Source organism: Zonotrichia leucophrys, chromosome 5 (assembly GCF_028769735.1).
Source record: "Zonotrichia leucophrys gambelii isolate GWCS_2022_RI chromosome 5, RI_Zleu_2.0, whole genome shotgun sequence".
NCBI lineage: Eukaryota > Metazoa > Chordata > Aves > Passeriformes > Passerellidae > Zonotrichia > Zonotrichia leucophrys.
Window position 1 is genome coordinate 32,528,205 of NC_088175.1, and position 23,741 is coordinate 32,551,945.

The 23,741-nt window shown below is 39.3% G+C and overlaps 1 protein-coding gene across 3 annotated transcripts in view; it reads left to right on the forward strand.

The window, feature by feature from the left end:
• The window catches only part of INO80 (INO80 complex ATPase subunit), a 61,462-nt gene extending 37,939 nt beyond the window's left edge, over positions 1–23,523 (forward strand). For all 3 annotated transcript variants that reach the window (XM_064714361.1, XM_064714360.1, XM_064714362.1), the window contains 11 exons: positions 2,556–2,781; positions 7,952–8,079; positions 11,722–11,816; positions 14,122–14,194; positions 15,605–15,763; positions 17,034–17,136; positions 17,696–17,784; positions 18,566–18,721; positions 19,789–19,948; positions 20,757–20,966; positions 21,552–23,523. In XM_064714361.1, coding sequence (XP_064570431.1) covers positions 2,556–2,781; positions 7,952–8,079; positions 11,722–11,816; positions 14,122–14,194; positions 15,605–15,763; positions 17,034–17,136; positions 17,696–17,784; positions 18,566–18,721; positions 19,789–19,948; positions 20,757–20,966; positions 21,552–21,769 — 1,617 coding nt within the window. In that variant the 3' untranslated portion in view covers positions 21,770–23,523. The remainder of the gene's footprint in view (positions 1–2,555; positions 2,782–7,951; positions 8,080–11,721; positions 11,817–14,121; positions 14,195–15,604; positions 15,764–17,033; positions 17,137–17,695; positions 17,785–18,565; positions 18,722–19,788; positions 19,949–20,756; positions 20,967–21,551) is intronic.
• Positions 23,524–23,741: the final 218 nt, after the last annotated feature.

The following is a 23,741-nucleotide window of genomic DNA, read 5'->3' on the forward strand; positions in this document are numbered from 1 at the left end:
CTGTCCTAGGGGTGGAAAATCTAGGTCCTGAAAATCAATATGGCAGGTTGTTTGTGCTTGAAAAGAGTATTTGTTCCAGTCTCTGGTGTAGAAATGTGAACTGAAATGTGATGGTGCATAGTAAACAACTTAAGCAACCTCAGTTTGTACCATCATTTGTGATGTACAGTGTTTTTAGCAGTGTTCAGGTGACAGAACTTGCTTGGATTTTGAATATTTTGTATTTTGGAAGAGGTTTTGCCGTTTTTCGCAAAGGTCAAACATATGCTTTGACTGCAGGTGGCAGCACAGGATAGCAGCAACTATAAGAGTGCCTTTTAGGTAGAGGAAATGTGTTCAGTCTTAATACACCCTGTTTCACTTTGCAGTGTTTTGTGTGGCTATGTGTAAGACCCATAGACAGGTATTAAAATAGCTCTTGTCATCTTGAAAAACAATGGCTTTACCATTATTGCAAAGATTGTGTAGGCTTTTTTGTTGTTTGTTGGGGTTTTTTTAAGTGCTATAACTGTGCTCAATAATCTGTTTAAACTATTGTTTGGCCCCTGTAAACAGAAGTCTCTGAGATTTATGTTTTCCTATGAGAACTCCTGTGAAACTGGTCTGGGCCACAACTAGGAAACCTTGCTTAATACCTGTTACTTTTGAGTTAGCTGACAAATGTGCAGAGATGTACAGCCAATATCTAAGATACCAGGCTGTCCTGAGATATGGGTTGCTCTCTTTACCTTACAGTTCTAAAGTGCAGTGTTTAAAACTGGTAATAATTAAACTATCTATTGCTTATCATTTAGACAAGCTGTTAAAATATTTCATTTGCATAATACAATGTTGTATATGTTACTCTCAATATAGCAATTGTATCACACCAGAGTAAACTGGAACAAAAACTTAAACTGCCTTCAAATATAGAAGCTTTTCATCTGCCATACAAAGATGGTTCTTTTATTGTGTTTAATGTTTCAGATGTCCCATTATTCCACTAATCTCAATTCTGCAGGAAGTCCACTGCTTACTGTTCACCTATAAGCCTCCTGTACTGTTTCTTCCCATGCAGCCCCACTTGCCTATTTTAAATGTGAAAACTCTCACAAGCTTCATTTTCTCTGTTGTTCATTTGTTACATTGCTTTTCATAGTCCTGGAGGGAATGTCATTTTGCACACTGTTAGGATTCATGACAATGTTTTTAACTTACACGACTGTACATGGGGGATTTTTTCATTGTACTTCTGAAATAAAAGCAACAATGACTTCTAAATTAATGATACATTTGCTTCTTACATTGGTGAAGAAATTGTCACAGCATTTCAAATCTCTCTGTTACTAGCCTGTATTGCAAGGCTGTCTTAATAGTAAAATTTGTTTTCATTTCTATGTCAGTTTATAACACATTATTAAGTCTTTAGATAGTATGTAAAAGTGTCTACTAGCTTTCTTTTGTAAACTTGGTTATAAATAGATTTTATAAACACCCCAGAATGTTTTCCCAAAACAGATTTACATTCAAAAAATGTAGAAAGAAGTTGGCAATCTGTTGGTTTTTTTTTTTTTTTTAATTTTGTGCTAGACAGTGAATTGGTTTGCATTTATATTTGCATGAAAGTGTTGTAATTGTGTTTACTTTGGATCATGGTATTTAACTCCTGGTGAAGTATCTGAAGTTAAATCCAGCAGAGCCATCCATCCTGCTGTGTACCATGGCTCAGTTTCACTTTTGGTTGTTGTCCTGTTGTGGTAAGGGAGAGATATGAGAAAGCTGCAGATTTTACAAAATCCAGCCTTTTCTGCTGGAACAGAGTTTTTCTTGAGCACCTTACAGCCATTGACGTTCAGCTGTTTGGCTCATGTGCACCTTCCACTCTGTACAGATTTGGGTGGATGGGGCAGAAAAGGGGGAGTTACACTGAGGGAGCTGTTCCAGAACAGCTCACATGGCATGAAATCACACTTCCTGTGTTTGCAACACTGGTCTGTCCAGCTGGGTTGTATATACTGAAACAGGTAAGAGGGCATAGGATTCATAGAATGCCATAAGCAAAAGAGCACTATTTCTGTGCCCACTTCATTCAAAGCAACTTTAAAGCTCAAGAAATATGCTGTTCCTTTTTTCCTCATTTCTAATCTATGAATTGCCCTAATTTTGAATTATCACATGAATTTTTGTTAAGGACAGCATGTGTAATTTCTGCTAATGAGATAAATACTTGATTGTGAAGGGTGGAACTAAAAAGAAATAAATCTTGGCAAAAGGAGAGGTAGAGCAAGGATATTACTCCTATAGTTTTGCTATCAGTTGTGTAGCAGTTGGCAGAAGGCATAGTTTATCAAAAGGCAGGTTTTCTGTGCCTGGTTGTTCATATGGTGTTTTTTGTGGTGTGGAGAGATGTTGCATCTTTGCTTGGTTTAAGCCCAACCAAAGATTGTTTTCTGTTTCTACATTTCATAATTACTTGACTTCTAAAATTTGATCCCGTGGTAAGGTACTTGAGCTGGGGGTTTGGGGACAGGGAGAAATGTGAACAGGAATATTGATTATTATTATTTTCCCTGTAGGTAACAGCTGTGCCACTGGAGTTCTACTGCAATGACCGAAGTGCAGAATACGAGCGCAGGGCACTAAGGGAAGGAGGAAGTCTGGAAGCAAAGCAGTGTGTGCTCCATGGATCCCCTGAGCTTGCAGCTGACTGGCTCAAGCAGTGCTCCCAGTTCTTCCCAGAGCATCCAGGAGGGCTCTTAGGGATCAGGCCTCAGAACGGCTGGTCCTTTATCAGGATACCAGGTGAGTTTGGAGGTTGCAGTGGAATGGAGGTGAGATAAATAAGGACATCTGTTATTTGGTGGTAGTTTATGCTTGGCTGTGGGCTTTTTGAAGGATTAGGGATGGCTGTGTGTTTGTTTTTCCTTCTGAGTGAAAGTTAACCTGGTATCTTAAAGTACACCATGATTTTGCATCCTCTGGCTGAAGTAAATCTTCAGTGGATACTGAAAACATCTAACACAGGTTTTTCTAATGCTTACAAGCCTCTCTTTGCATGTCAGTCCTCCAAATGACTATAAAGAGATAGACTTGCTTACTAGAGCAGTCTGCTCTCACGACCAAATACTGTTTTGAGATTGGAGATAGGAAGATTGCATGAAAAGTTAAGAGACATACCTTGCCTCCTAAGGTGTTGGAAGAGCTTCATATTGTTGTAAAAGATCTTTTATTGGTCTGCCTGGTGAAAAGGGTAGAATTACTTTTAGCAGTCTACCATGAGAAGGATAGGTTTGAGGACTAAGTTCAGAGGAAATCAGTCTGGAAAATAAGGAATGAGGGACTTACTGAATTTCCATTGAAATAAAGACTTACTCATATTTCCTTGTAAAGTGGGAAAAAGGTACCAGTGTACCAGTAAAATCAATGTACTGTTTTTTCTTAGAATTAGACTAAAGTAATCCAAGATCTCAGAGGGTTTGCCAGTACTGCGGTGGCTTTCATGGGCCAGATATGCTCTAGCTGTCAGAGGATGGTCCTGAGCAACAAGCAGAGTTCTGCAGAAAGTACTAGAGATCTGACAGATAGCCAAGAGGAAAAACAGCTTACACTTCCAGATGCAAAGTTATTCCCAGACCCTTTTGGGTCAAGGATGTTTGGCAGGGGAAGTTAGTACAGCAAAAGGAAAGTGGCCTTTTGCTTGCTACAGGCCGGTTTAAGAATGTATTTTCTTAAGTGTTTGGAGTCATTTGAAGCACATGCACATTTCTATGTAAGAAATGGAGAAACCATTTTTCATGAGCTTGCACTGGATTAATACTCAGTCATAGCTGATGATTTTATAATTTCTTCAGCAATTCTCTTAATTGTTTGCTGGTTATTTGGAAAAAGAAAATGAATCTCTGTAGCAGAAAAGTGGGAAGTATTGAAGAGATAAATTAAGATAGAGGACATGGATAGAGAAATGTAGAAAAGTAGCCAATGCAGAAAAGAGACAGGGCTGCATTCTCTTGAAAGACTTCCATTTTAAGCTGGGGACTTTGTTATCAGCAAAAAATTTTAGAGGAATAAAGGTAGGGTACAAGAAGCTTTCAGAAGTGAAAGGATAGGTGCAAGGTTGGGCAAATTAGCACAACAGAATTTGATTGAGAAGGAGGTTGGGATGAGTGTGTTACATAAAGCTGGCTTAATTTAGGAAGTGTTTGACCTAGAAGTGGGGTAAAAAAGTAGTTTTGTTTTAATTAAGTGGAAAGTAGCATTCAAACCTAAACTTACTCTAAGAGGAGAGAGCACACCCCACAAGAGGACAGCTGTGCTCATAGGTGCAGAAGCAGGCACGGTGCCTTACAGAAAGGGAGTGATGTGCTGAAGGAGCCATTTGCAAGGCTAAAGTAGCAAATGTCAAATGGAGCAGTTGCTGTGAAGGTCTGTGGCAAATAGGTGACAAGAAGAAAGGGGACACCTCTCTCTCCTAAACCCTGATCTGTCCTCTCCCAGACTCTGCATTCCCAGTACCCTGGCAGCAGGCTCAGCTGTGATCACTGTGGGAATCTCTTGAGGTTTTTCCTGTTCTTTGAAAGAAAAATGGTCCTGGATTAAATGGCAGGAAGTGTCTGAGTCCTTTTAGTATCGATAAAAAGCACCGGCCTCACTGGCTGTTTACTGTGAGAGCCAGCTAGCTCCTCACTGACCCCATTGTGCCGTCAGGAGGGGAACCAGGGGTGTCAACTGGAACCCAGGCTTTATCTCTCTTTCCTCTGCTTTTTGCATGTCCAGAGGCACTTTTTCTCATTCTCCAGAGAGCACTGAGCCCAGCTACAGTCATCAGCCAGAGCTCCTGACAAAGGTTATTCTGAGTCATAATCGTTTGTAACTATTCTTCCCAGGCCCACTGTATCCCCTTGTAGATAATTTATGTCCACATCCTAGCATGGCTGGAGGCAGTTGGGTTTGGGTTTTTTTCAGACTGACGGCCATTTGGTCTGGTTCCTTTTTCTTGTTTATTTCATAAGTGCTGAAGAACCTAAAAATTGTGTCCTAGGGACACTGCAGTGCAGGACCACTACCTGACTTAAAGTTTTAAAAGCTCCTTTTAAACAACAGCCAAAAAAAAAATCCGAAGAATTTGTCATTTAGAGTTGTTGCTGATCATTAAATGTAAAAACGTAGGACTGCAAATTTTGGAAATCCCCTTTTAAAAAGTAATAGTTTTTTTATTTCTCCTAGGTAAGAGAAAATTAGAAACAGAAGTGAGAGAAACTAGAGGTGGAAGACACAGGGTTTTTTCATCTTTTGAATAATTCTGGTGTTTTCTGAAGATGGCATGAGTAAAAGCACATTTTCTGTTACCATTTTCCAGAATTTGTTGTTTGAAGCACTAGGTGGCAGGCTTTCAGCGTGGGAAAATACTTGATCTTAGAAAAATCAATGGCATCAGGATAGCAAGCTTAAAGGTGCCAGGTTAAGGACAAATGATTTTCTCTTCCAGAGATGATAAATCTCTTTTTTGGTAGTACTGTTTTACTCTCCTAAAAAAACTTGGAAAACTTTCTCACCAGTGCTGTCTGCTCTACTGATGAGCTATTGGATGACTTATGAACTGTTAACAAGTTGCTAACTTTTCAAATCATCTGCAGATAAATTCTTTACTTGTAATTTGCATTTCATTGCGATTTAAAAATAGTAACTTACACAATGGAGACCTCAGGAGCCAGCAGCAGAGGACATGCATCATTTCCAGTCAGCTAAGCTTAATTCTACCTATTGGTGCCTTTGTGAGAAAAACAGTAGCATTGCTAGTATGTTAATCTGATCCTGTCAACACTAACTTTTGAACAGACCCTGTTGATTCTCTGAGTTTTCTTCCAGTTAGATAGCTTTTGGTTAATAATCATGTTAGTTTCCCACTATATCTAGATTATATATCTAGACTTTTCATGTAGCTTCACTCAATATAATTTGTTCTGAAATAGCAAGCTGACCAATTAGAATGAAAGCAGAATGTCATGGCTGTATTTATCATTAAAGGAAATAATAACATTTTGTATAAAGAGTAAATACTGCTGTTGAACAAAGGCTTTGGCTTCCATAAGTATATTTTGAAACCAAGTAGCTGTAATTCATTTCCATTTTGCTTAATTGCCTAAGTTGAAAATTTGGTTTTCCTTAGAAGAATGCATGAAGCTCTTAATGATTTACATGTAATTGAGACTGAATGCAGTTCTAGAGATGAGTGCATCATGAGTGCACTTAAAACAAATGCTAGCGTGATGTGTGGGCTCTGGTTCCTTACAGTATTTCCTTGACTCAGCTCTCTAGTTAATGGATCTCCTAAGGTAGTTGTCAACAATTTAAGCAATGGTGTGGTTCTTGCTCCAGGCAGAGCAGGATCATCACTGCCAAAAGGAGAAAATACAGTCACTATCTAGATAGGCAGACAAGCAAGAAAGAGCAGACCTGTCTTGTCTTGAGTTCTCAACTTGAGTGAATTGCAGGTGCGTGGCTCTAAAATTGCCATAGGAGAGAGCATTCACAGCACTGTTTTATACAGCAAGTGGAATAGCTAGTTGTTTTAAACCATATGGAAACTCACCATTTTTTGAATTTCAGAAAGGGGACAGTTGCATTTTTTGATGTTCTGATGTAGATTCCAGCATCAAGTCCATTATTTATATTTAAGCTAAAGATACTTTTGAAAGAGAGCAACTGCAATCCTGCTTTACCCAGCAAGACCATAGCTGTACTTGCAGGGATTGCTTACTACTCTGCCACATGACTGCACACCTACCATATCACTTTGGTACTCATGGCCTGTGTTGCCTGCTGTGCTTGTATGACCTTTTTAGGAGTGCTGTTATGTGATCTGTGCTCCTCTCTTCTACTAGTCTGAACCTGCTTTTGATTATATTAAAATACATGGTGGTCAGATGGAAGAATTAATTTTGTATATAACTTTTTTTTTAAATTGGGATATTGGGCAAGACAGTTAACTGCCTTACAGAAAGCTGAATTCTCTTCAGCCCATGAAATAATTCCTTCTATGGAGGAGGAAGTGTGCAAAAGTGTTACCTGCTAGGCATTAGAGAACATTACCTGCTAGACATGCTGAAAATCCTTGGGTTCTGTACTGGCCTGCACCATCTGCAGTTGTCAGCTTTCCGTTTTGGCTGTAAACCCAAGTTCAGACATCCAGAAGAATAGAGAATCATCAATGGCCTTTCCAAAAGATAATTTTTGGAAGAAAATTTCTCTTCATCCTCTTTCAACAGTAATGTATTGTTTACTGAAGTTTATGTACAGAATGTACAAACAGGAAGATCTCCTTCCTGAAAAATACTTCATGAGCAGTGCTGAAATAGACAGGACATGAAGTATAAAATCTGAAGTGACTGAAAAGATTGCCATCTGGAAACATTTCTTAAACAAAACAAAAGAAGAAAAAAAGGAGAGGGCAGGGAAGAATTCAAGGCAGTGCTGTGAGGGCATTGTTGTTTTACAGTGACCTGGACAACTGCTCTTTTCTGGGAAGGTGAGGGGTTTGATTTGTGGAGGATAAGTCTAAAGCTCAGCAGCAGGTAGCAGCAAATGTGCAAAGGACAACATTTTCATGTGTGTAGTGGAAAATATTTCTTCAAGTGTCAAAGCATTTAGTGCTTGTTGTTCTGGGCAGAATAAAACCTTAGATGAGGGATATGGCTGTCCAGAAAAAGGATTGAGCCCATATTTAAGACCAGTCTTTAATGAGATTTTGTCACATGGAGCATATAGATGTGCTCCCATCCCAGCAAACAAAACTTGTTTGTTTTCATTGTGATTTTAAGTATCAGCTAGAAGGGATGTTGCACTTTCTCCCATCACACCTCCCTGCTTCAGAGATTATAATGCAGTGAAGTGCTAGGAACACTTAGAAGATAACTTGTGGCATGTATCTGGATTGGCTTTATTAATTACCTCCTGTTCTTCTATTTCTTTTTAGATAAAGAAAGTTTGATCACTGACAGTGGAAAACTTCATGCTCTTGATCTTCTGTTGACGCGGCTGAAATCTCAAGGACACCGAGTTCTCATTTACTCCCAGATGACACGGATGATTGACTTACTGGAGGTAGGAGAGCTATAGCTGACAGAAGACAAATTATGAAGATGGAGATTTAGCAACACTGTTTCGGAGAAAGTACAATAATTTGGATGCAGAAAGCCTAAATAAAATTACTATACTAGAGGATACCCAGAGGTTAATGCATTAATATAAGAATATAAGAACTGCCATACAAAGTTAGACCTAAAGTTCAACCTAGTGTTCTGCTGACACCAATGTATAACGCAGATGTTATGCAGAAAGTGCAAGAATACTCATACTTCACCATTACTCAATTTCCAGCAGTTTGCAGCTTAAGGGGTTTCTCAACCAAGTGTGCCTCCTATATACTCAGTTGTCCAACATGGATTCTTCTTCCATGGTCGTCTTCATTTGCATCTTAACACCTTGTTATGTGTTGGTAATTGCACTGCCCTGTGGCAAGGGGTTGCATGGCTTAATTGTCCTCTTTTCCTGGTTTGAACTGCTTCCTTCTTTTTTAATTTGATGCCTACATGCCTTTTTATTGGAAGGAAGAGGGAGAAATGTGGTAAATTTTACAGTGTTTATGTTGCTTGTAATTTCACAGACCATTACCATTTCCCTCTAATATCTGATTCCTCTGCAGAAGTTTCATCAATATTGGAAGGTTCTCTGGCATATGGGATAGGAAAGAAATAAGGAATGAAGTCATAACTTATAATTTAAAACCAGACATTCTGCCTCTGAAAAACAAAAAATCTTTATTTGATGAGCAGCTGTGCCATTAGAGAGCTAGGAAACTGTCTTCTCCACAATAAACTGAAGAGAAAAAGTTAGAAGCCTGAATCAATAGCTGCCTAAGTCATGAGTTCTGTATGAACAGGAGAGTATTTTAAGGTCAGCAGTTAATAGTTCAATAACAAATCGCAAGCTGAATTTTGTTTTTGCTGCTGTGAGGAAAAACAGAACTTGCATGGTTGCAATTCTGTATTTTGGCACTTTGCCTAGCATTGCTTTGTATGCCTCTTCTTTTGGCAAACATTGGACATGGCGTAGGTTTGTTGATACTCTGCATTACACCATGAAGCTCATAAAGCTGTGCTTAGTGCTTCTGTCTTTTCTCTTAGCATTCAATTTGAAAGGCTTATGAGCATACTGTTTTGCTATTCCATCTCTTGAATGTTCAACTTCACTTGTGTTTTATTATCCAAATAAGCCACCTACTAAGCCCTCTGTTTTTCTTTTTCCCCACCCAAGTAACAGAAGCTGAAGTTAAGTTAAAAATCAAGTAAGGACTCCATTAATAAGAAAATCCTTGCAAAAGCTGTGTATCTATATATATCTGTTTTTTTCCTGATCTGTCAAAATATATCTGCCTAGTTGAATATGAAAAAACACAGAATGTCTTTTTTAACAGTGTTTGGACTATATTGCAGTAACCTAATCTATGCAGGGCAGAGAGCACAAAGTACATTGTTTACAAAGTTACAAAATGATGTTTGTTTTATGTAGCTTCAGCTGGAGAGCTGCTGCATAGTTCAGCCATTATAAAATGGCAGATATAAATACAAAGAGGAAAATTATTTTAACAGAAGAGGATAAATTATAATCTCAGTATTGTTTTTTCATGCAGATGTGTATTTCATACTTTTTAAGATTTTGGTTGTTTCTCTCCATGTGATTGCTTTCTTCTATAAAAGTTTCATTGGGAATGAAACTGGTTTCACTGGGAAGCAGATTGTATTCATGAGATGAGGGGTTGGATTATGTTCTGCATGAAGTAAAATACCTTGGTTATACTGTAACAAAAGTTAATGAGTTGTGTGAAAACAGAAGAGTTCTCTATTTATTGTGAAGTAATTTGAAGGGAAAACATTTTCCTGAGAAAGTATCCTTGTGGAAGCCCAGAAGAGCACTGGCTTTAGCAGCACTGCCTTCTTGCCATACTCAGCTAAGGGCTAATGTACAAAGCTAGTTTGCAGACCTGGGGGAATAAATGCCAGCACTGCAGGTGTAGAATAATTTGTTCTTTTGCACTTTGTGCCTTTGTGAAAATGTCTGAAGTATGGAATAAGGCTAAATGCACCTGATGGAATGAAATAAGTTGTCTTCTGTTTGTGCTGAAGTTTTTTTAGAAGACAGATAATGAAAAGGTGGTTAACAGATGAGGGAAGACTAAGTCAAGATCGAAAGGTTGAATCATCATAAAGGCAGATAAAGACAGTAACAAAGAAGTGAAAGGGAAAGGTTCTTGTCATAATACTAAAAGAATTTATCAAATCTGGAGAACAGGTGGCATAGTGCCTGACAACTCTTGTCTGTCTTGTTTTAGTTGGTGGCAGAAACCTGTCATAGAAATGGAATAAAATAATAGTTAATTAGGATTTGTTTTCTGTGTGGTGAAGTAGCTGTTCTCTGCTTTGAACTTCTGTTGTTGTACTCCAGAAATCCTACTAGCCATGATCTCTGTTTCATGGAGGTAATCCACGTCTGGATTTGGCCATTTCCACATTTTTATTTACCTCATTTTCTCTTTGATCTGCTTCATGTTGAAGCTTGCTTCCTCTGCATCAGTCTTTTTCTCAGTTTCTTTACAATATGGCAGCTCTTCCACTGTTTCTGCAGAACACAAAGGGCTCAGGAGCCCTGAAGGATTGGTGAAAAGAAGGACTGGGCATGGTACTGTCAGAAGGTTCATTAGAGTGCAAGCACTGCCATGTTTTCTCACAGCACATCAGTTCTGTGTGTGCTGAGCACTGTGGCTTGGAGCAGGATGAATCCAATAGTTCTTGCTGCTAAAGCACTGTCTGCTCCTTTCTGTCTTCATTTGCACTCACAGCATCTCAAAAAGACTCATGCACCAGTATGGCTAAAACTAACTCGTGTAACCAGTAGATGTTGCCTCTTTTCAGCACCCCAGAGGATGTCTTTCCAGAGAAACTCTGTGGTTATTTGAGCTTTGTCTATAATTCAGATTTTGTTGATAGTTGCACAGGTATCAAGAAATGCTGATAACCTTAGAGCACAAAAAATGTGTCTCAGTGGAAAAACCATTTGCTTTTTCATCAACATTCCTGGCTGATGCCATTTGATTTGTGTCTCAGGCAATGGTTTCAGTTCTGCTGCTTGGCAGGAGCTGTGGGCTGACACACCAGTGTAAGTGTTCAGTGTTCTCCTATGAAGAGATTCACAGGCTCTTCACTGCTGAGGTAAAGGCTGGGCAGACATTATACAGCTCCAGGTTTTTAAAACCACCAGTCAAATGGTATACAATCGACAGGGAGCAGATGCAATCGGTGTGTTTGGAAAGGTTTGCTTGCACAGTAAAAACTTGGGATTTAGTAAAAATGTAGACGCTGTGAAAACAAACTTCCCATTTTAGTGATTTTTGTTTAGTTTTTTATTTATAGGAGAAGGCATGTACCAGGTCTGCAGTACAGCAAATGTATCTCCAACTCTGAATTGTCATTTATGTCTTACATGAAAGGCAGAAGCTGACATATGATGGAGTAGCTTTAACTTCTGGATTGTATTATTATCAAGTATTGCTTACAGAACATTTGTTGATGTGTTTATGGAACCTTGTTATAATTAGCAATCCTGTTTTTATTGTGTGTGGCGAGGGGCTCTGCAAGAGTCAAGACTGAACAGTTTCAAGAATAACTGTATTTTTTTTGTTTTTTGCAGGAATACATGGTTTATAGGAAACATACCTACATGAGATTGGATGGCTCTTCAAAGATTTCTGAGCGAAGGGACATGGTAGCAGATTTTCAGAACAGGTAATGTAGTTTGCAAGATGTGTTCTTGCTTAAATACATGTACCTAGGAAATCGATGTAAGATGTAATGGAAATAAATGAAATTTGTACTTATCTTTCTTTATATCAAATTGACCTCATTTATCCAAAACAGTTTCTTGGTGGTTTGCTGACCAGTAGTCAGTGGTTTTCATATGAATCTGTGAAAGAGTACTGGAAGCAGTTTTAGTGTAGCCACCTATTGTACTTCTTGCCAATCCAAATAGGCTGTTGCTTAGGAAAAAGCTCAATAGAAGAGCAGCAAATGTCCAATGGTTATTAAATGCTTTGACAATTGACACTGTAAAGATGAGACTGAAAATCTTGCATATGCTAGAGTATTGAAAGTGACCTACTTTTCTGCAAAACAAACTATTTAACCATATTTTACTAAGAAACCTTAAACTAGTATACAAAAGATAAAATGGGGATTTTATTAGCTAGAAATGTAGTGTAACTCTTCTCATTTAGTAAACCAAAATGGATCGTGGCCATCTTAATAAGTGAATCAGGGTGCATTACTTACAATGATTATGTTTATGTTTATTAAGTTTCCTTTTAATCATGAGCTATGGCTTGATACAGCATCATTTTGGTATGGTAGTTCACAGTACCGTTATCCTTCCTGTATGTTGAGGTGAGCTTGGAAGAAGGTCACTTTCCCATTTCGGTGGAGTTAGGTTCATAGATAGTTGCTTATTGCAGGGTGAAAGCAACATTCTAGACTTGAGAAAATTCCTTATGTTAGTGGTCCCAAAGTATTGTTGCTGAAGATAGGAGTCAAGGCCTTTCAGGTCACTGGTTCAGGAGGCTGATGGACCTGAAGGACTGTGTTGCAATGATGAATCTTCTAGTGAATTTGAACATGTGCAGAAGTGAGAGGACAATGTAGTACCTTTCTTTCTGCCTGTTTCCAGGTGTCAGAAACAAGTTCCTTGAAGGTTATGATGTCCTCCTGGAATACTCACACTTCCTCCTGTAAGGTCCTTTAACCAAAAGAAGTGAAAAAATTAGTTTTATTAACAGACAGAATTTGATTTTATTAGCAAATAAAACAACTGAAGAAAAATAATAATTTCAGCAGGAAATCCCTTTGAAATGTATGTCAGCCAGTCTAAACAAGAATTCCTATTAAGATGATAGTTGAATTCCTCTTATACATGATTTACTTATGAGAAATATTTCCAGGAAAAAAAGCATGACTGAGACTAAGCTATTCTGCAGAATATCCTTGCAAAGTGCTGAAAATCCATAGCTGTGGCAGGATAATTTGTTCACGTAGTGTGTGGCTCTGTCCACTTAGCTCCCCATATGGCATATCCAGAAGCATATCACAGCTGCATGTTCAGGTGACTGTCTATACACACATCCCACTATAGTTACAAGAGATTGCCTGGCCAAAGATTACCTTCAGTGCAAACAGGTACCTGTTGACTCCTTTGGCTTTTTTATTTGCAAGATAAAGTCTTAAGATTGACAGCTTGGTTTTAGTTCCTCCCCATTCATTCCGCTCGAGTTTCTGGTACTTCACTGATTTTGCATTTGCCAAGTTGTTCAGACAGTGTAGTAGCAAAAGGATGTGGCATTCCAGACTTCTTCTCTTAAGCAGAGAAGGACAATGTGTTGATGTCTTTGGAGTCCCTACTAGTGTACTGTCTGCTTTGTTTGTGTCAGCCTGTTCACAGATCCATAAGGTGTGGAACAGTTCTAAATACTGGTGACCCTGCAGAGACACTAGTGCAGTTCACGACTTAGGAGAAACTTTGATTTTGGTGTTATCACTGGAGTTTTCATCAGTATTTGGTCATGCTATGTATAGGGTTGTCTCCTTGGTTGTTCTGTTCAAAGCACCAAATTTAGAACAGAACTTGCATCTACACAGTTTTGACTTCTATTTTTCTTTTTTTTTATCAGTTGAGCATCATTAAGGCAAGATTTCTTTAACATTGGGTCAGTTCTGTGAAACAATAGATTGTTCTTTATGTGTATGAAATCCTGATTTCCAGTGTGGGGAAGATAAACAAGCCCTGATTTGTTTTGATGCGGATTAATAAACTGCAATTGCAAATTGAATGTTTACATGTTCAGATTGTCTTCATTTGTAGATTACCTTCTTTCACTCTTTCATGTGTTTCTTTTCCTTGACTGTGAATGAACAGCACAAAGCATTCTGAACTGTTCAAGTAATAGAAATAGCCCTGATTGCTTCATATGGGTCAAAAAATTGCTTTTGTGGTTATTCCTTGTTTGTGCACAAAATAAGAGGGTTTCATCTCTTTCCTCTACAGGAATGATATTTTTGTGTTCCTGTTAAGTACGAGAGCTGGAGGCTTGGGCATTAACCTTACAGCTGCAGATACGGTGGGTGAAATTTGGTAACAATTTATGCTGGAAAAGTGGTCATTCTGTGCAAAAGTTGGCCACTCTTGCCCATACTGATCAATATTTTTAGTACTGCCATTCACATTGTGAAATTGCATGTACTGTTAACTTTGTTGTTCACAATGTAATATTATCTTGATGATGAAGTTGTAGAATATTGGACTTTTTGGTACACAGTTTTTGGTTACAGTTGGAAATTTCTTCCCACTCCACACATACTTCAGTACCAGGGTCCAGAGAGGAGTTGGATTACTGAAGGGGTTTACAGGTGCAAATGACACTTAGATGAAACAGCATTCACTGTATGAATGACCCTTTGCTCCCAAGGTTCAGTTGCAAAGGAAACAGGGGAATAGTTATCAGTTACCCTTTTTTCTGTGTCCAGAAGAATGAAACAATGCCTATAAAAGTAGGAAGGCATTTGTAGTTGAAGATCAGCTACTCAGGAAGGATAAATTTCTTCCCCTGAGGTGTAAAGACAGACTGATTTAGGTAAATTGCAAGGATTTGCACTCTGGAGCAGCTGCCACTAATCACTAGGGAAGGAATACTGATGAACCATTCATCTTTTCATTAACAGCTATTCTTGTGATTCTAACCTGCACCTGGTGTGCTTGCAGATTTGACCTCAAGTCTGCAGCCACACAAACCCAAAGATCTCTGAATAAAAAATATCCTATCCTATCTTGCTGTCATTCACAAGAAATCAGAAGAAAACAAATATCTGTAGAATTTTCAGGGTTTAAAAGAAGAAATAAACAGATAGAAGCTCAGGGAGGTTCCTTGCATGAGGACTTTTAGTGGTTTTCTGTGTTACTTTTTTAATACTTTGCTAAAATCTTTAAATGCTTTTGGTTTTGATGCTTATTGTGCATAAAGTACTATTAGAGTAATAGTGCAATATTAATTTAATGTAGCATCTCAGTTTTTTATAGTCAAAGTACTAGAAGCATTAGACTTTTTCTAGGTTTTGAATAAAAATTGGAGTACTACTTTCCTCATGAAATTCTGATATGATGGTAAGTAACGCTAAAATGCATCCATGATGGGGATTGTAGTCTGTAAGTTAATTGTATGACAGTGATTCAATGTGATAACAAACTTAGGAATTTTTTGCCTCCCTATCAAGTCTATTTAAAAAGATATTAAAGATGTTCTTTGGAAGTTGAAGCATTCATAGTGTCAGTTAGTTTGAATTCACCTGAAATGCAATGGAAGAGACTTCACAGGACTAGGCAAGGCTAGTTTAACACAGCCTACAGTGAGGCTGTAATTCTGTGAAACATGACTGAACTTCTGCCATTATCAGTATATTGGATTTCTGTTTGTTTAGTCACCAGGTGCTCTAAACGTGTAGTTTTATTTAATCCCTGTGGTGTTGCCTTGCAGGTCATTTTCTATGACAGTGACTGGAACCCAACAGTAGACCAGCAAGCCATGGACCGGGCGCACAGGCTGGGTCAGACCAAACAAGTCACCGTGTACCGCCTGATCTGTAAAGGCACCATCGAGGAGCGCATCCTACAGCGCGCCAAGGAGAAGAGCGAGGTAGGACTAAGGAACTCGCCTGCAATGAGAAGTTACAGGAATGGTATCATAAAGCATGTATCAACATGAGTAAAGAGACAGAAAAAGTGTCTGCAGGGAGACAGAAGACAAAAGGAAGTATCTTTGTTCAAATATGTGTCTCTAACAGAGCAGCAGTTCAGTGACATATGAACTGGAAAGAAGATAATTATTTACAGTATGGCTTCATAAAAATTGTTTTCTTACGTTGCAGTGCAACTACTCAGGCTTCTTTAAGACTAGGGCTTCTGTCTTTGCTGTGTCAGAGTTACTGATTCTTCTCATGTTACACAACAGCTGATTTTTTTTTAAAGACATTTGGAAGGTAATCAAGTGGAAATTATTTGAGGTGTCAGTGTTGCCAGAAAAGCTCAGTGTCCTGCAGCATCAAGCAATAAGTGCACTAGGAACTTTAAACCTCATGATACCTCATTGGCAAGAAAGTAACTAAGGAGATTCATGGTTTTTGGTAGCAGTAGGTACACTATATACAGCATTCAGATGTTTTTTGTACTTGGAGTTTTTTCTAGCTTTTGTCTTAATTGGATGCTGCTCATGATGTTGCAGCAACTGAATGCATTCACATTTCCCTTGTTGAAACATTTTTTTCTGAGATACTACACTAGAGTTACCTGAAATCAGCCTGAAAATGAGGTGTAGTCTGCTGGTGATCCAAATCATTGAAATTGCCCTATATTAAAGCTTGTTCTCTTCTGTTAAGTTACAACTCTTCTTAGTTTTTGGGTTTGTTTTTAATATAGTAATAGAGGCTGAGTGAATTGCTTAAACTGCAACACCGACTCAGGAAGGCGATACAATTTTCAGTCAAGGAGACTAAAAATGTTGCACCCATTAAAACTGCGATCTTCATGATCCTCTGTGCAATTACTTGAATATTTGAATGGGTAAATAATACTTGAGAGGGCTGTTGCTGTATTTTTGTTTTGTTTTGTTCAACAGTATATTAATTAATACTATTATAATTTGTATTTTATTACATACTGCTTCAGAAAAAATGTAACTTCCCATAAGGGATGGTAATTTTCTGCTTTCTGTCTCAGTTGCTTCTCATATTTTATACCCTGAAATTTTGCTGCTCAGTTTGGTATGATAGAGAAATTGGATCAAGTCTAACTTAAAGAGACGTCCCTGCATGATTTTTGCAGCTGACTTTTAGTAATGGGTAATGAGAAATGTTTCATGGTGGCTTTGACTAATCTTTCCTTTTCTTCACTTGTTTTTTTCCTTCTAGATTCAACGAATGGTAATTTCAGGTGGCAATTTCAAACCTGACACCTTGAAGCCAAAAGAGGTGGTCAGTCTTCTGCTGGATGATGAGGAGCTAGAAAAGAAATGTATGTGAAATTAGTGTTTCAGCAGTTCCCCCATTTTACACTTCATTACCTTATGAAATCTGTGTTTTTATCTCTACAAACACATGTAATGCTGATAACAACTTCTGTTTCCTGTCTCTTTTTGTACTGCCAACTCTTGTTAGTACAAGCTGGTTTGATATCACTGCTGAGCTGAATGAAGTTGTGCAAAATGAGACATGATGATGTGATTTAAGTTTTTATTGGCACTCATTCAGGATCATTACATTGTTCCTGAATGACAGAGCTTTGACAAGAACTATGTGGGTCATGACAAGAAAAGTATTAGTAAAAGTGCTGTATTTCATCATATTTTTGAAGTTAGAGGCATAGACTTTCATGTTGCTTGAAAGAAGAATTTCCCTGTAAGACTTTTTAGTGACATGGAAGCAAATGGTTTTAATGGAGTAATGCTTTCAATGTGTTTTAGTTTCAATACAACTGACTTTTCTTCCCAGTCCTGTTAGAATAAGAACTTTTGTAAGATTTATAAAAGGATAGGAAATGTCTTGGTGACAGCTTTGTATTTCTTTTCCATCAGTGCGTCAGCGTCAAGAAGAGAAGCGGCAGCAAGAAGAAACAAATCGTGTGAAGGAACGTAAACGTAAAAGGGAAAAATATGCTGAGAAGGTACTTTGATACAGAGAGGTTGCCTGTGTCAGTAATAGAGCCAGAAGAGCTTCAGGATCACTGTTAGGGAATGTGGAAACATTTCATGCCAAGGCAGTCTTAATGAGTGAACCTTCTTGCTTTTACTGTTGAAAGTCAGTCTGTGGGAGTTCCTTACACAGAAGAGGGATATTAAAAAATAAGTAATGCGTAGTTACCTGTATTTTAGCTGTTAGCAACTTCAAAAATAGGGGAGAACTGCCTATTAAAACAAACCTGACAATCAGCTGATCATTAAATTGGTGACTTTATCAAGATTTTGTTCTGCAAGGACTAAAGGGGAATGTAAAGGAAGCACCAAACACAGGTAAATCCCATATAGTTATGAGGCTTCCATGGAACTGGGAAGATTAGTTTGTTTAAAAAGCATCGCTAAAACCAGCTTATGAAAATTCTCAGTTTGTAAGACAGGGAAGCTTTGCATTAATGAATTGGAATTTTGTGTAATGGTAAAGTATTTCAAGCTCACTCCAAAAGGTACTAGAAATCAAAGTAATTTTGTAAGAGTAATACTCCATCTTTCCAGCTATTTTTTGAAGAAAAACAAACAAAACCTTTCTGAAATCAAGAGGAGCATTTAAGGGATCTGTAACCAATATGCTTCAGAAACTTGTTTTGGGAAATTCTTCCTATGGCATTCCTGAGTTAAAATACTGCACTAGATTTTGACATTTTGGGTTGCTTGTTCCCATTCTTCTGTTTTACTGCCTTTTCATTCCTGGTATTACTTCATTTATTTCAGAAGAAGAAGGAAGATGAATTGGATGGGAAGAGAAAGAAAGAGAACATGAACCTTGTGATCCCATTTGTTCCCTCAGCTGATAACTCCAACCTGTCTGCTGATGGAGATGACTCTTTCATTAGTGTAGACTCTGCCATGCCCAGTCCTTTCAGTGAGGTAAGACTCCCTGCTGCTTTAACCCACATATTGTTTCAGTTGTGCTCCTACATCTTGTAGGATTCTTGCTGTCTGGTACTTTAGCTCTCATAGAGCTTTGAGTTTCTGGGGAAGTGACACATCTTAAAGGTGAACCATGCAAATGAAAATAGTTTATTGAAAATGCAACAGCTGCTAATAAGCTGCCTTACAGCTTGTTGTGTTATTTGACATTCCATTATTCCCCTCTTCCTTGGCTCTCTGCCTCCCTTTTCTTACAGCAAATTTATCCCCTGACTCCTCCCTTCCAGTCCATGACATTTTTCCACTCTTACCTGGAGTCCCACTTAATTTTCTTCCTGCTTTCTTGTTCCTTTTCCCTGTCTTTCTCATGCTCACATTTATAACCATGTGCCCTCTCCCATAACAATATCTTCCATAGCAAGAACTCTCTGCTCCTGAGCCAAACAGTATCCCTCAAATAGCTCCTTGACATTCAGTGTCTTTGTAAGTACCCCTCAATAGTCTCATCTGTGTCTCTGTCTCTGCTTCCTCACTTGCGTCAGATTCTGAATTATTGTGGTTTTTCTCCTCTGGAATTTAAATTAAAAATTCTCAGTGGTGTACATCTTGTTTTCCTTCATCTGTGTGTAAAGAATTACAAATTGGTTTTAGCAGCAAATGTATTTTGTTCTGTGCCATATCGATTAAGATTTCTGTACTGTTTCTTTATTGATCAAGATTTTTATTAGCAGTAGTAGTGGATTAAGAATCCTTTTTTCTCTTTAGCACTTGAAAATGCACAGTTGAACAGCAATTTGCTTAAATCTCTGTTGAGCCCATTAGTCTTTTGCTTCATAACTTAACATGTATTTTCATTAATTGAAATTAAATTACTGCTGCTCAGCCTGTAAATAAAGTGTGGTGTGATCCGGCAGATAACGTATCATGCTCATGCTGCTGTTGTAGAGAAAATAGGAAAGAACAAGTACCAATTACTTGTGATTGTATAGGTTTTGAAGATCTTACTATTTTTGTGCCCTTTCCTAACCTGAGGAGCTAATGGCTTTGTTCTCTGTCACATTTAGATATCCATCAGCAGTGAATTACATATGGGCTCTATCCCTCCCGATGAGAGCAGTAATGATATGCTTGTGATTGTGGATGATCCAGCTTCTTCAGCACCTCAGTCAAGGGCTACAAACTCTCCTGCTTCCATTACTGGCTCAGTTTCAGACACCGTGAATGGTCAGTACTCTTGCCTTGATTTATTATTAACATTTATTAAACCATGACTTTGCATAGCTAATAATAGGTTTTCTGCATTCTACCCAGGATATATGAATGGTTGGTAAGATTTGGGGGGAAAATAATTGCCTTTTCATTGCAAAGTTACTTCTGATTTGATAGGAAATCTGCTTATAGCCTGTCATTTACCACACTTACCTCTTTTCTATGTTAGTTACTTCAAAACCTTGTGTCCTTTGTTCCTATGTTATTGAGGGCTCTCACCCTTAAGTTTGTTACCAAATTACAGACAACCACAGAACTATTAATCTCTAAGCTTTTCCTTGAATTTGCTATTGGGTTAATAAGTAGTTCTTTATCTCCAGTGGGTGGTTGAAATCATTTTTTTCAAGGGCAATGTAATTTTATATAATGTCAAGTGGTTTTAATTACTGTAGTTTTTCACTGTGAAATAAGTAGAATCATAGTTCTTGATGAGTTTCATTAGAGGTAGCAGATGGAAGATAATTGCATCTCTGTCTTCAAACAAGGAAATGCATCATCCTGAAGTAGAACTTGGAATGCTCCACCTCTTTGTAGGCTGGATTCATAATAATACAAGTAGTTGCAGTTAAGATACTGTTGCTGAAGAGTGAAGTTTTGTATACATAATTTCTTTTCATGAGACCGCTGCATGCTAGCAGTGTCCCTGTTACTGTGGGTGCCACATAGGAGCCGTATTGGTGGAACTGGCAGGCAGCTTGGCTGCGGCACTCCCTGGTGAGGAGCACTGTGTGAGTCACTGGTTTAACATCCTTTCCTTCTTCAGGCGTTTCAATGCAAGATACATCTCTGGCTGCCAGAGGCCAGTCAAGTCGAAACCGGGGTCGCCCCAAAGGCGGCTCCAAGGGCGGCACTGGCAAAGGCAGGAGCCGGAAGTCGATAGCGGGGAGCGCGGCGGCCATGGCGGGGGCCAAGGCGGGGGCGGCGGCGGCCTCTGCGGCGGCGTACGCGGCCTACGGCTACAACGTCTCCAAAGGTACGTGGGGCAGGGCACAGGCAGCGGCAGCTGGCCTGGTGCTGCCTACAGCCTGTCAGCAGATGGCTTAAGTGCTGTGTTGTTGGTATTGCTTGTCCGTTATATTCTGAGACCCAGGCAGTAGAAGGTGTGACATGGTAAGAGAGGTGTGAGAGGATAGCCAGTTTTACCTGAGATAACTTTGAGTTTCATCTGCCCTTTGAATTATCTCACACCAAATATTTTTCCTCTTGTTGTTTTTTGTTGGTTTGGGGTTTTTTTTATGTGGTGTTCAGACAGATCAGATAGTGTTGTTTATGCCATGGCTATGGCTGTGGTTTTCCTGCACTGCATCATGTTGAAGTCACAGTATCTCGTTCTGCTAAATTGATGGCGATTGAGGTGCAGCTTTACACCAGCTGAAGATAGCCCAGGGTATAACTGTAAGATGTTTTGTGTCTTAAGGACATCCCTCTTCATTAAACTGTTGTAAGTCATGAATACAGAGTGGTCTTAGGGCTGATTGTTAATCCATTGTCTGCTGTTGAAGAACCACAAGTGGAATAATATGCTCATGTAGAATTTGATTCTCTTTTCCATTGCTAGGCATGTCTGCAAGTAGCCCTCTACAAACAGCAATCATTCGGCCTTCCGGACTTACAGATTTTGGACCTTCAAACGCCTCTTCTCCCTTGAGCTCCCCTTTGAGCAAAGGAAACAGTATTTGTGGGACCCCCAAAAGTTTAAACCTGACCAGCAGTCTCATATCAGAAACTTCAATTCGGAAGCAAAGCAAAGGTGCCCACACCTCAGGTGGTCGGTAGTAATTTTGAACCCCCAAAGCTTGTCTGAGCTGTGTTGGCTTTCAGAGTAGACCACCCTGCCAGTCGAAGGCGTGCTAACAAATGCCTTGTTGCTGTCCAGCACATGTGTGGAAAGAAAATCAAAGCACAATGGGAGTGGGTGGTTGATGTGAGCACTTTGATTATGTGTATTCCAAAAAACTATCTTTGCAGACACTGCAAGAAGGAGGGAAGGGAGTCTGGAGTAAGACAGCATCCAACTACTCCATGCAATATCCTGCAGCTGTGTGTGCTTGAAGTCACACCAGTATACTTCCTCTCTTGTAGCCTGAGGTGGAGCCCAGCATTAATTTTGTCCTATGAAATCAGTATCTGAACCCCAGGAGAATCCTGTAGAGTCACAAGACATTAGTGTCCTGGCAGCTGGTCAGTGAACATGCAGGAGTAATTGGGGGCTATGCTGAAGATGATGTATGATCAAAAAAATTCTTGGGTTCTTCTGGTGTGGATCTCTGGGTTCTTTAAAGACTTGAAATTCAAAGGAAGGTGTCTCAGGTGGTTTCCAGGGAGCAGACTCTTTTCAGCACCATTTGTCAGGAAGATGTTCAGAGCTGCAGAATACACGGAGTGCTGTCAGGCCTCGTGAGAGCAGCAGCACAGCCTCAGCTTCACACAGTGGAAGAAACCACAGGCCAGTGATTGGTTTGCATTTCAGAGTTCTCATCAGCACAAACATTCACTGTGTTCAGAATGATTTCTGTCATTTTTGAGGTGCGCAGAACTCTTAAAAGCTTAGAAACAAAATAATGCTCTATTTGTATAAATCTCGAGAAGGAGGAAAACTGAAGTGTTGAGGAGGAGTTTGTGCTGCTCCTCTCACCATGCTGTAGCAGAGCATGGATCTGCCGCTTGTGAGAGGAGCAATGAAAAGCAGTCCTGAGAGAGAGAGAACTGTGCCATTCCCCCTTCCAGCCGAATCCTGGGAAAAAAATTGTATCTCATATCCCAGCCATCCCATTGACTGTTCCTGCAGTGTGTTTTCCCTCATCTCTGTGATCATCACACATACTGGCGTGGTTGAGTTCACTGCAGTGTGGGCGGTAGGTGTGTCCCACGAGGCTGCTGGAAGGCAGTGCTGCCAGCACCCCTCCGTGTTCTTGTTCCCTGGTTGTTCCTTCCCCATTCTCGATGCACAAACCCTGCCCGTAGCCCCCTGCTTTGCTGTAAGCGTTGTCTGCATTGCACTGAGATTTAGGTGTGGGACAGTTGTTCTGTCTCACACTTGGAATTAAGAGGCTGTTCTGCCAGGGCACTTTCATCCCTTGAGAGAAGCAAGTTGAGTTGCAGGTCTGGGCTGTGACAGTGGAAGATGATTTCTTTTTTTATTATTATAATTTTTTTCTGACCCCAAATCCTTTGCCTGGCGTCCTACAGTGTAGAGCGAGTGCTTCCTGTTGGTTCTGCCTCTAATTTGCACACCTGAAAATAGCAGAACTGAGCTTAGTTAGATTGATTTTTGAACAGATTTGCAGGGGATAATTGAGGGGGAGGTGATGTTTAATTAACTCATGAAGACTTCCCCCTTCCCCTTCTATTCACATGTATATACGATATTTAGAGGGAATCAGACAAATGCCAAGCCTTTTTTTCTCTTTGAATGTGCTGTCTATTTTTGTAACTGAACTTGTACATATGTATAAAGAGAGACACATCTTTCTTTTACTAACTGGAGGAGAAAATCTTAAATAAAATGGAGTGAGATAATTTTATGTAAATCAGTGTCTTTGTGGTTTTTATGCATGTAGCTGTATGAATGGGAGGATTAGGGAAGAGAGCATGGAGGAGTGTGCATCTGGAGGTGCTTCTGGAGACAAACGCTGCTCAGTGTAAAGCTCTAGAGCGTCTGTGCTCTGGCAAGTATCATGTTTGTAACCTTCTTCAGTTACAACTGTACCCTTATCCCGTGTTTGTATTCACTGATTGCCTCATAATC